The sequence below is a fragment of the Carassius carassius genome, chromosome 30 (assembly GCF_963082965.1).
Source record: "Carassius carassius chromosome 30, fCarCar2.1, whole genome shotgun sequence".
In the NCBI taxonomy this organism is placed as follows: Eukaryota; Metazoa; Chordata; class Actinopteri; order Cypriniformes; family Cyprinidae; genus Carassius; species Carassius carassius.
Genome location: NC_081784.1, coordinates 21,208,160 through 21,220,869, shown reverse-complemented (window position 1 = coordinate 21,220,869; position 12,710 = coordinate 21,208,160). Strand labels below are relative to the sequence as shown.

General features: G+C 35.5%; 1 protein-coding gene across 14 annotated transcripts in view; it reads left to right on the top strand.

Moving 5' to 3' along the window:
* Positions 1-12,710, top strand: part of LOC132110880 (calcium-activated potassium channel subunit alpha-1a-like) — a 286,517-nt gene that overhangs the window by 80,715 nt on the left and 193,092 nt on the right. For all 14 annotated transcript variants that reach the window (XM_059517920.1, XM_059517926.1, XM_059517929.1 and 11 more), the window contains exon 2: positions 11,323-11,487. In XM_059517920.1, coding sequence (XP_059373903.1) covers positions 11,323-11,487 — 165 coding nt within the window. The remainder of the gene's footprint in view (positions 1-11,322; positions 11,488-12,710) is intronic.

Here is a 12,710-nt window from a genome sequence, read left to right as displayed (position 1 = left end):
CATTATTACTGGAACTCCCAAGTGAGGGCATATCACAGTCAACCCTGTTTCAGCTGTCAAAATGTGCAATATATTTCATTTCATTCATAGTTAATTACATTTACTGAAATATTTATCTGTTTTGTTTACTTGCATATAAATGGAGAGAGATGATAGATGATAGAAAGAGAGATGGTGAGACAGGGAGTCAGAGGGAAAGATGAATGGATAGATATTGATACGTATATATATACCTGTATATATACAGTACAGACCAAAAGTTTGGAAACATTACTATTTTTAATGTTTTTGAAAGAAGTTTCTTCTGCTCATCAAGCCTGCATTTATTTGATCAAAAATACAGAAAAAAAATCTAATATTGTGATATATTATTACAATTTAAAATAATTGTTTTTAAATTTATTATACTTTAAATGATCATTTATTTCTGTGATGCAAAGCTGAAATTTTAGGAACATTATCACATGATCCTTTAGAAATCATTCTAATATGATGATTCATTATCAAAGTTGGAAACAGTTTCTGCTGCTTAATATTTTTTCAGAACATGTGATACTTTTTTAGGATACTTTGATGAATAAAAGTATCATCTTTTCTTTTTTTTTAAATAAATCAATACTTTTATTCAGCAAGGATGTTAAATTGATAAAAAGTGAGTTAGACATTTTTTATTTTTTATTTTGAATAAATGCAGTTCTTTTTAACCTTGTATTCATCAAATATATTAGACAGCAGAACTGTTTCCAACACTCATAATAAATCAGAATATTAGAATGATTTCTAAATGATCATGTGATAGACTGGATGTTACATGTGACACTGAAGGCTGGAGTAATGATGCTGAAAATTCAGCTTTGCATCACAGGAATAAATTATTTTTTTTAAGTATATTCAAATAGAAAACTGTTATTTTAAGTTGTAATAATATTTCACAATATTACTGTTTTTTTCTGTATTTTTGATCAAATAAATGCAGGCTTGATGAGCAGAAGAAAATTCTTTCAAAAACATTAAAAATAGTAATAGTAGTTTCCAAACTTTTGGTCTGTACTGTCTCTGTGTGTGTGTATATATATATATATATATATATATATATATATATATATATATATATATATGAGGGTTGCAAAAAACTTATTGATAAAATCGATTATTATTGAGAATGAAAATCATCGACAACGATTCTCATTATCAATTAGTCGGGTCTGCCAACAGTGCACATACAACAGAAACTGGTTGCATCAAATTACAGCACTGAATAACGCATTTATATGGACAAAATGCATCTACAAGTATAGGAGGAAACAGAATGAGCTCCTGCAGGAAAAGTATGTAATCCAAGATGCCCAAAACATGACAAATCTTTATTTTAATCTTCAAGCAAAGGCATTAGCATAATGGTTTGCCTGTCAGTTGCATTGATAGATACGTGTGTGGGTCCTCAGCACAAAAAACTTTTAGTTAACTGTTATATCCTTATCTGTAAATGTCATAAATTCACGCAAGGCTTTCCATTTTTGCATAAAGGCCCGCCCTTAAAGGGCGCCGGCGTGTGTTAAACAGATGGAACACAGAGAGGCAAGGGGGACAATATTCAGTGCAAAAACATCCATTGTGCTGAAATATATGTTGTTTAACATTTATATCTAGGTTTAAAGGTCAACATGCAGTGCAAGTAATTTATGAGAGTAGGAACTGTGAAGGGACAGCAGCGTGTAATTGTCTGAATATATATACATCTATAAATGAAATAGATTAGATCAATACACAGCTGGAAAGAGATGGAGTATATGGAAATATATAAATAAATAAATAATATGAAAAATGAATAATTGCCGATGGGTGGATAGATTTGGATAGATATACTATAAATGATTGGATAGATATGATTAAATATTTATGGATAGATATTCGGGGCTCTAGACTCATTCTTCCCACTGGTTGCACTGGTGTGACAAACTTTCACAAAGCTGCTCGCACCAGCACATAATTTTGCTGCAAATTTATTTTATTAGTTTTTTTCCTGCTACAACATGGGATTAATTTCTCACATGAAAAATTTTTACGTGAGTATTATGAACAGTACTTAATTTGATTCTGCTGGATCCTGTTCTGGTAGGCCTATTTGTTTTTAAAAATCTGGCATTTACAGTGCATTAGATCGTGACAGTGCATGCATCCGTGCATACGAGGATGAGCGTGAACGTGTTTGGCTAGATATATTTGGAGGTTATTGCTCATGTCTCATTCGAAACAAATCCAAATGTTTCCATATTCGCAATGTATTTGAATGTTAAACTATTATTTATTATGTAAGCTTGGTTTGTACTTTACACACATAACACACACATATAGACGGAAAAGATCATCCTCTTCGCATGAGCAAAAAAGTCCTTGGCATAACAGCAGAGTGGACCAGTATACCATATATGGTCTATTTAAACTGACTAGTGTATTCTTTTCTGTGTTTGGTTGACTGTATTTTATTTTGATAATGAACAGACTGCGATGTAAGTTTGAATTGCTAGAATATGTGGGGTGTGTGTGCGTGAGATGCTGATGTGATCAAACAGCTGAAACATAAAAAATATATATTTTGGAGTAAGAATTAATCCACAAAAGTGTTTACTTTTATTTTTATTAACAAACAGAATGTGCGTTGTCATCCTTTCCTTTCTGTGATCTTGTTTATGGAGCGCTGCACCACGCTTCTTTTTTTTTTTTTTTTTTATATATTTCCTTTATTATGTGTTTATAGTTGTACGGTAAAAAAAAAAAAAAAAACATGGTACAGGTGTCCCATAACACTATACACAGTCATCCATCATACAGTCCATCATACAGTTATACAATGATAGTTCAAGGGTTGAATGAAGGGCAATAGCACCAGACCAAACAAAAATCAAGAAATAAAGACAATCAACATACTTTTTCAAGGAAATTCCAAAGACGGGACTAAACACGTCAAAAGTCATTAGACTTACGGTATAAATCACAGGTTAGTTTTTCTAAAGGTAGACATGTGGCAACTTGACTTGACCACATATTGACGGAAGGGACATGACGAGTGTACCACAACAAAAGTATACATTTTCTCGCCAAAAAGGTACAAAAATCTAACACATTCTTGATTGTGGTTGAGGTGTAATTCAGCTTTACAGTTCAAGAGAAAGATACTTGGGGATAAAGAAAAAGGTTTACCAATAATCTTCTGAACAGCTTTATGTATCTCTTTCCAGTAAGTCTTGATCATATCACAGTCCCAAAACACATGCATGACTGTACCAATATTAGACTTACATTTGAAACACAGTTGGGAAGCATTAGGAAAGATCTTGTGGAGGCGAATCTGCGTTAAATAAGTCCTGTAAATGAACTTGAAGCTTTGCTTATGGTTTGATATTGATGCGTCTCTAAAGTAAATGCCAGAACAGGCCGAAACCCAATCCTCGTCACTGAGATTAGTTCCAAAATCTTTTTCCCATACTAGTTTTAAAGGATCTAAGGAGGAGGAACCGACATTAGACAACATGGCGTAAAAAACAGAGATCTTATTTTTAAGAGAAAATGAAGAGTACAGTTGTTCTGTTAGTCTGTCTATCTGTCTGTCTGTCTATATATATATATATATATATATATATATATATATATGATTTTTATATATATGATTTTTATATATATACATGATTTTTCATGGCCGATACCGGTGTTTAATATATATAAATATACAGAGCTCGACATTAACGCTTGACAAGTGGATTTTGTGAAGGGGAAGTAAAAGAGAATTTTACTTGCCCGACAGGACAAGTAACTGAATCAAAATTTTAATAACAAACAATAACAAGGGCAGCACGGAAACTTTGGCGAGAATGATTCTGATTTTATTACTTTGTGTAAATCAGGGGTCTCCAACCTTTTTGTGAGTGAGGGCTCCCTGAAGGGATAAAAAAGTCTTGAGGGCTACTTGTTTGATATAGGCACACACACACACACACACACACACACACACACACACACACACACACACACACACACACACACAAAGTATTATTGACTATTGACTATTATGACTATTGTATATATAATTACCGTATATACCTGAATATAAGACAAGTTTTTTTTGTCCTAAAAATAGGCTTTTTTGTCCTAAAAAAATGGGGGGTCGTCTTATATTCGCGATATAGACAAAATCACGGGGGGGAAAGGGAGAAAGAACAACGGCATAAATATGAAATAGTGACTGAATGATATACTTTACATACTTGCATGTAAAATTAGAAAAGCAACATAATATCTGTGTTTAACTAAATTAAAACGCTGCTCCTCTGCCGCGCGATACGCAGAGAGAACAAGAGAGGTGCGCGCACGAGACGCAGAGCGAGAGAGAGAGACAGAGAGGTGCGCGCGCGCAAAGCGAGAGAGAGAGGTACTCACACGAGACGCAGAAAGAGAGAGATAGAGAGACGTGCAGATTCTAAATATTTTAAATTATTGAATTATTTTATTATGTTTTAATGGTATGTGAAATGTCACCAATAGTTATTTTCTCATTTTATGCCATTATCATAAAAAAAAAATGAAAGATTACAATTCAGGCTATTTATAGAACGTGCTCGGCGGGCGACTCAGAGACTCCACGCGGGCTACCAGGTGCCCGCGGGCACCATGTTGGAGACCACTGGTGTAAATGGTGTTTAATAATGGATAATGTATTGAGAGTATCAAGGTCACGTCAGTTGAGGCTCGTGCAGCCTGTCTGACTCGCGGAGAAATCGAAACTATAAGCGCAGTAGCACACACAAAGAAACAAACATACTGAGGTAGAAAAAAATATAAATATTCTATATAATATATGCAACATCACACGACCAAGAGAGCTGTTTTCCCAACTTTCAGCTTGATTGCAAATGTGATGTTGATTTTATACAACTTTAGTTAAATAAACAAGTAATATTAATATTATGACCTCGCTTGGGTCAACAAGCCAGCAGCTGTTTACCCCGTTGCTTGGTAACGACAGCGCAGGAGAAGGCGGCAAATGCACAACATTACTCTCTGCACTTATGCATTACATTTTTGTTTTTATGTTTTATATATATATAAAATGTAAATATATTATGTTTATGTTTAATATATATATAAAACATAATGTGATAATATTTAGTATTTTCACATCTAGGTGGAATTTTTTTTAATTTGTACTACTGTCTGTTCAAAATAAATGAAAAGAAACCGAGCGTAGTGGATCGTACTGAACAGTGACATCTCTGTACCATTCCACCCCTGGTAGATACTAGGGGTGTAACGGTTCGTGTATTCGTACCGGACCGTTTCGGTACAGGGCTTTCGGTATGGTGCACGTGTGTACCGAATGACTGAATGCAATATTTTGTGCTCGCAACATAAGTACATTTTCGTGTTTCCAAATGAACATATTAAGTGGCGGAAGTCTCCGCTTTCAGCGCAAATCCCGCCCTGCAGCTGATTCTAAGGCCGGCGACACACTGGCTGCGTGGCGCAAGGGTCTCAGCTACGTGGCATGTCCGTTTTTAATTCGGCTCCCATGTTGACAGGTTAGAGCTTGCAGACTGCCTGCGTTATTAGACGCGCATCTCAGCGCACGGAAAACGCATGCATGCTAGAAATAGAACCGATGCCTATTTTTCACGCGACACGCAAGCGTGTTGGAAGCATTTCCAGGCAAAATAGAATAGGAAAATATGTTTATATGTCATTTTGTACACAAATACGTATTAATTCATGACACTTTGATGTTTGAAAGTCTATAGGTTGACATAAATTCTGATGTAATTTAAAAAATAAATTAATAATTAACGATTTTCAAATATTGCACCTGTCAAACATAGTCTATTTTGCAGTCAATACTGTTGACGGTGTCCTTTATCAGTAGGCTTTATATTTATGCTCAACATGAAGTATAGATATTTTTGTCATGAAGACAAGAGCCTGGTCTTTCGGTGGTCTCCCTCTATGTCACCTACAGTAGCAGCAGCACGCCAGCACCGTGTCAGGCACGATTCTGGTGAAGCAGGCCTACAAGCTGGGATTGGTAATGCTGCACTGTAATCATAGTTATTTATTTATATTTTTCATTATATTTTATTATATGATATTGGTTTGAGACTGAGAGTATTTTATTAAGTGGAGAACTTTGCAGCAGTATTTTATTTCTTATTCTATTTTTATTTTATATATATTTTATTAAAAAGTATTTTTTTAAAGTGTATAGTAATAAACAACCTGCAGTTTAATGTTTGCATTTCTTTCCCTTACTGTACCGAAAATTAACCGAACCTTGACATTAAAACCGAGGTACGTACTGAACCGTGATTTTTGTGTACCGTTACACCCCTAGTAGACACTACATGAAGTAGTCTTTTCTGTCTTTGCAGAACAGAAAAAAGGAAGAAAAAACAACAAAAAAACAATGATGGGGTCAGGAAACAAGGTCACCCTAAATTCAGTGTGTTGACTGCTAGGCCATAGTCTGCTTCAGGCCTTCTGTCTGTTTGCATTTGAAGAGGGCTGGATTTGCCCAATGCAGCTCAGGCTTTGACATCACAGCTGAAAAAATAGCTGATGGAGTGTCCCATGGCTCATTGTTCCACAGACCCTTTTTCTTCCTCACATAGAGCGCTCAAATGAAGTAGAAGTTGTTTCTTGTTTACATTATCTGCTCGGCTCTGCACAGCCATCAGGTTGAGACCTTATGTATAATTCATGGCTTTACCCACATGAAGAGTCTGCCCATACCGCCACACCTCTCTCAGATCACAGCTTTCACTCTCACATGTGGTGCTGGAGAAACGTGATTCCAGTGGTGTTAGCAAGCAGGTTCTGTGCAGTAATCAGTTTTAAACATAATGATTTTACTTCCTGCCAGTGTGTTTGTCAAGTGTGTGGCGTGATTGCTCAAGAGTGGCTAACAATCCAAAAATGAAACAACCTCATTTGAATCAAAATAAATTTGTGTAAACTACAGCTTGTTTACATTTATGTAAGATATTACTCATACACTGATGAGTCAAAAAAACAACAACAACTGGCTGTTATTATTGTTTTCATTGTTGTTATTTTCAACCTCGTACAATAATTTAAAGCACCCATTTTTAATCAGAATAGTTCATTTAAATGTATAAATTTTCGATTTGAAATGATTGTCACAGGATTCAGGAATTCCAGGAGAAGATGCTGAGCTAAGAGCTTTATAACCCACCCTAAGCTCGGCCTTGACTTTTAATTCATCAATAACCTCTGATTCGAACTGGTCTTTCTCATCAACTCACTTCAGCAGAGACCAACTGGAGCCTCAAAGTGCATCAGGACTCTTTTTCAAACAGGCGAGACGTGCAAGTATCAAACGTAGTATTATTAATTGATACATTAAGTATCATATGCACCTTTTACAAAGGTGTGTTTGAACTAAGAAACGGATGTTTCCTTCAGGCTGCAATTCTGCTGAATATCAAATCAAATTCACTACAATAGTCTTAAGCTGTCTGAAGACTGTGTAACTTTTGCTCAGTATGCCTGGGCTGTTAGTCAAATTCTGGAGCCAGATGGTCATGTCTGGATCTCCTGTGGTGTCAGTCTCTTCCAAAACCTCTGATACATGGTTTACTGTCTCACTGGATGCCACACCCTGAAGACAGGCTATATATCTGTCCTGGGATCACCCTCACACTTTTTACTGGGTAGCTTTTTACATTCATGGTTTCAGTCTGTTCGTTTCAGCTATACTTAGCATCCAAAATTGGCCTTCCATTTTTCTTGCTATCTTTAAAACCTGATACTTTTCTGCTAGCAGCACCTGGAACTAGTGAGTGCTCCGTGATTAATGCTCAGTGATTTTCATTTATCCTGGAGTTTAGTTTAATATCACTGATACATGTGTGTTTTGTTCTTCCCACTTTTTGACAGAAGTGTTTCTCTCCTCCTGAGACTCTCATTATTTTTGCTCTCATCTGAACCATATAGCTTTCCATCACAGCTAAACATCCTCTGTGGTACCACCAGAGTGATATACTTTCTCTAAGGATGTGTTCATGTCCTTATGTCTGACCTCACACCCACAGCCGGGCCTGTGGTTTGGACTGAATCTAAAACATCTCTATCATTTAAGCCCTCCTGTAAGCTCTTTAAACTCTTTAAAGACACTTTGTCAGATGATCCTACATCCTACTTCTTAAGGTGTAATTGTTTGTCACGTTCAAGTGCTCTGTGGTCAGAGAGAACACTTTAAAACAGACCTTTTGCTTTGTGTAAAAATATAAGGTATTCAACAAATATATAAAGAAAAATAAACAATACTGTTGAAAAGATTGGGGCTGGTAAGATTTGAAAATGTTTGCGAGTCACCTTTGCTCACCACTAGATCAAAAATACTGTAAAAACACTAATATTGTGAAATATTACAATTATATTTTAAAATGTAACTTATTTCTGTGACTGCAAAACTGCATTTTCAGCATCAGTACTCCACTCTTCAGTGTCACATGATCCTTCAAAAAGCATTCTAATATGATGGTTGGCTGCCAAGAAAACAATTCAGATTTACAAGAATGAACAGTTTATACACTGATAGCAGAATTGCTTGTGTGTTGACAGGGTTTTCAGTAGATTTTGGATTTCACAGAGTGGAGAGGTGACATTTCTCCTAACTGGAGAAAGTCCCATATCAATTATTTTGCCTTGGTTATATTTCAGTCCGTCACTAGCCATATTATCATCTCTATTTCATTTTCATTGGGATTAACTGGATAACATTCCTCGTTTTTATTGCCAACAGACAGCTTCTATCATCAGACTGATATTCTGTTCCAGCACATGATCCCACTGAGCAGACAGAGATGTTCAAAAGAGTTTTGTGCAGAAATTAGAGTATTTCCTGCTGTTATTTATGCATCATAGCCCAAGTCTCTTAATTCTCTGCCTGCGGATGTAACCCCAGAATCCCACAGCGACTCCCTGAGCCTGTGAATCATAGCTGTCCTTGCCTCGGCCTACACACCACCAGCCGCGCTGTGTGCGTCAGGCAGTCTGAGAGATGCACTTTTGCTGGGCCTCAAAGAATAACTCTGCTTGCTGCTTCCTCCCAGGCCTCTTCCAGCTGTCAGAAACCTGACAGCGAGTTTGATGTCTATCGTGATGTAGGTCTCAGCCTATCAAAGCATGAGTCAAACTGTAAAAACAGGCAAAAATAGTGTTATGCTACTGCTGTTACCTTTTCTAAAGCTTAAAATAACAAATAAAATTAAAGCTGCAAGCGGCATTGAAAGGGCCCTCACACCCAGAGCCGCCAACTCCTGATGTCTGTAGGAAAACAGTGAATGGTGGAAAACATGTATTTAAAGTGGTAAATATGAGAGAAATATGTCAAAGTCATTTATATGCACCAAACTTCCTGCTGCCAGCTGGTGGCGCTAGAACAGAATTTTTGGCATGTAAATGCCCTTAGGCCAGAACTCTTATTAAACAAGAAATTTGGGGCAGATTTAACATTGCATATATTAGTTCATATAAAAAATGCAGTTATAAATTATAACTGAATATTGGCATGTGTAGGGCCCTATGATTTCCGCGATGCAGTCATAAAAACGGAATTTACAGTTTAATGCGGAATCTCACAGAATTTGTCAATTTTTTTATTAATTATTCTAAAGTAGGTCATTACACGTAAATCCAATATACCCGCATCTCTAGAACTGCTCTGAGAGTCACTTCATGAGCATTTGACCATTTGATTTGAGTAAAACTAGCATCATATCACATACACAGAACTGTAAATGTATTCACGAAAACCCGTCAAAATAAAAGTTTACTTTAAAGACAAGTATTTGCCAGAAATGTATTACTATTATTCAGCAGACTGTACAGTATATAGCCGCCTACTACGACTACTACTAATAATAAAAAGAAACAAACATTATTTTTAAAGGAATAATCACACAACATTCCATGTTTTAATTTTAATAGTAAATTCCCTTTGTTTACCAAATAATAGTTTGCTTAATGTTCAATAATTAAAAGATAAATGAAATTAATGTTTTATGCCTTCATTTGATAACCAGAAAAATAGACCAGAATTTATGAGAAAATAATTTTTTAATTCTTAAGAAATAATAATTTTTAAGAAAAAATTAAATAAAGTTGTTTTTATGCATTTAAATAATTAGACATGCTAAAACACAGAATTAGGTTACAATAAAACATATGGTGAAGAAAAAATAAATTATTTCATGTAGATGTGTTTAGGCCAGGACTCTTATTAGGGGTGGAATGGTTTAACTTTTTCACAGTTTGGTTTGTTTCACGGTTTTAGAGTCATGGTTTCGGTACAGTTTGGTATGTGCTATGTTTATGGAAAAACTATACTTTCTAATAAAAATAACAAAATAAGAATATTCTATCCAACTACAAGCAACCGCACAAATAAATACAATAGAGTAAAGATACTATTATTTATTTATTTTTTTAGGTAGGTCTGGCATTAGTTTTTAGGCACAGAAATTGAATAAAGTAATTAAATGTATAACAGCATTGCATATTGGACTGTATAAATTAAAGATTATTCTTTATTAAACTTAACTTAACTTCCTTTTTCAAGGCAAAACATCGAAATTTGTCAGGCCGCTATGGACATGCCCTACAACAAAAACTCAAGATCTTTGCAATTTAACATCACAAAGGACTTGACCTGTAATCTACCTGTGTTGATCTGGTTAACTGATCTAGGAGGAGTTTGTTAAAATACAGTGCCTGAAAATGGCAAAAAAAAAAGACACAAAATTTGAAGAAATAAGTGACGTTCTCTTGTGTTTTGGATTTTGCTCCAAGATACTTTTTTGTAGGTATTGGGATATTGTAGGTATTGGGTTACATGTGCCGAGGGGCATTTCTTTAAAATTGTATAGGTGCCATTTTGCCAACCCCACTTTTGAAACCTATATCAAACTTACATTTTCAGCACTTCTTGCGTGTTACCTGCATTTTGTTTAATAAAATGTCAAAATATGAAATGCGTTGTAAGACTTCTATAGATAATTTTTTTGTTATGCAAATTATTTTGAATTTTAATGATTTTGAGTTCATTGGAATAAAAAGCTCATCTAAACAAACAAAAGGTTTTTAATGTTGCAAAATGTTATGTTACCAGCAAAATACTTACAATTGCTATGCAAATATTCAATATATCAGCCATAGTTTGTATGATTGATTGACTGTTTCTAACAGCATGTTTATGAGTATCCAAAAACCATCCCGTTGCTTACTTTGCTCTATGTGTGCTTTTATTTTTCCCAGGAGGCACAGAAGGTGAATAACCCTATGAACAGTCAGGCTGATGGCCCAACGAAGAACCAGAATGATAAAGAGGACGTCCCAGTCAGCGAGGTGGGCTGGATGACCTCAGTCAAAGACTGGGCGGGGGTCATGATCTCAGCACAGACCCTTACTGGCAGAGTTCTGGTGAGATGGCTACACACATACACCCACCGCAACATCACCAGATGCCCACAAACATCCCTCCAGAGCATGTGATCCTCATATATTAATTTTTACAAAAAATAATGATTTCTCTCTGATAACTCTGTACTGACATCTCATGAAACCTTTGTCACATGCTGTGACACAGTTAGCTCACTGCTGATTAGGGCTGGGTGGTATGACGGTATATATATCCAGAGATTTTGCTATAATCCGTGGTATGCAAATATATCTGCATTACATAATAGAACTTAAAAGTTGTATACACCTTTGAGTGATGAGAAAACATGCATGAATAAGAAAATAAAGAATGGGATGCACTTGATAGAGTTAATAAGTGCAACAAGAAGTGAAAAAGAACTCAATGTGGTGCTTGTGCTGACTGGCACACACTCAGAAAGCACCTCTCTCAGACAGCATGATGCACGACTTTGGGAAGTGCATGATGTTTAATAAAGTTATTAGCAAAGTCACATGCAAAGATTTAGGAGTTATTTCTGATTCTGATCTTTGCCTTGAAAAGCAAATTAGCTCAGTTGTTCACAGGTATTATCAATTGAAAATCATTTCTAGACTTAAATCAACACTTTCCTTTCAAGACTTGGAAAAAGTTATTCATGCATTTATCACATCACGATTGGACTACTGTAATTCCTGATTCCTTGGTCTTCCCCAATCTTCATTGGCTCATTTGCAGATGGTAAAGAAAGCAGCAGCCAGATTGTTAACTGGTGCAAAAAAAGAGATCATATCACTCCAATTTTACCATCGCTCCACTGGCTTCATGCCTCCTTTAGAGTTCAATTAAAAATTTTGTTGATTGTTTCTAAAGCACTTATTGGACAAGCCCTATCATACATTTCTGATCTCATCTCATTTAATTCTGCTCCTAAGTCCCTCAGATCTGCTAATAAAGCTCTTTTATACATCCCACGGTCACAACTTAAGTTTAAAGGTGACAGAGCCTCTGAAGTAGCTGCTTCACGGTTATGAAATCATTTGCAAACTGACATTAACAGTGCTCTGTCTATTTAGTAACTCTTTTATTCGATGACCTTTCCTGATTTTTAATTTATGGATTAGTATTGTTATCTTGGATTTTCATTTGTATTTTATTTTACACTTTAATGTGTTTTATGTTTTTTTGTACAGCACGTTGGTCATTGTAAGCTGAATTTAAATGTGCTCTATAAATAACATTTACT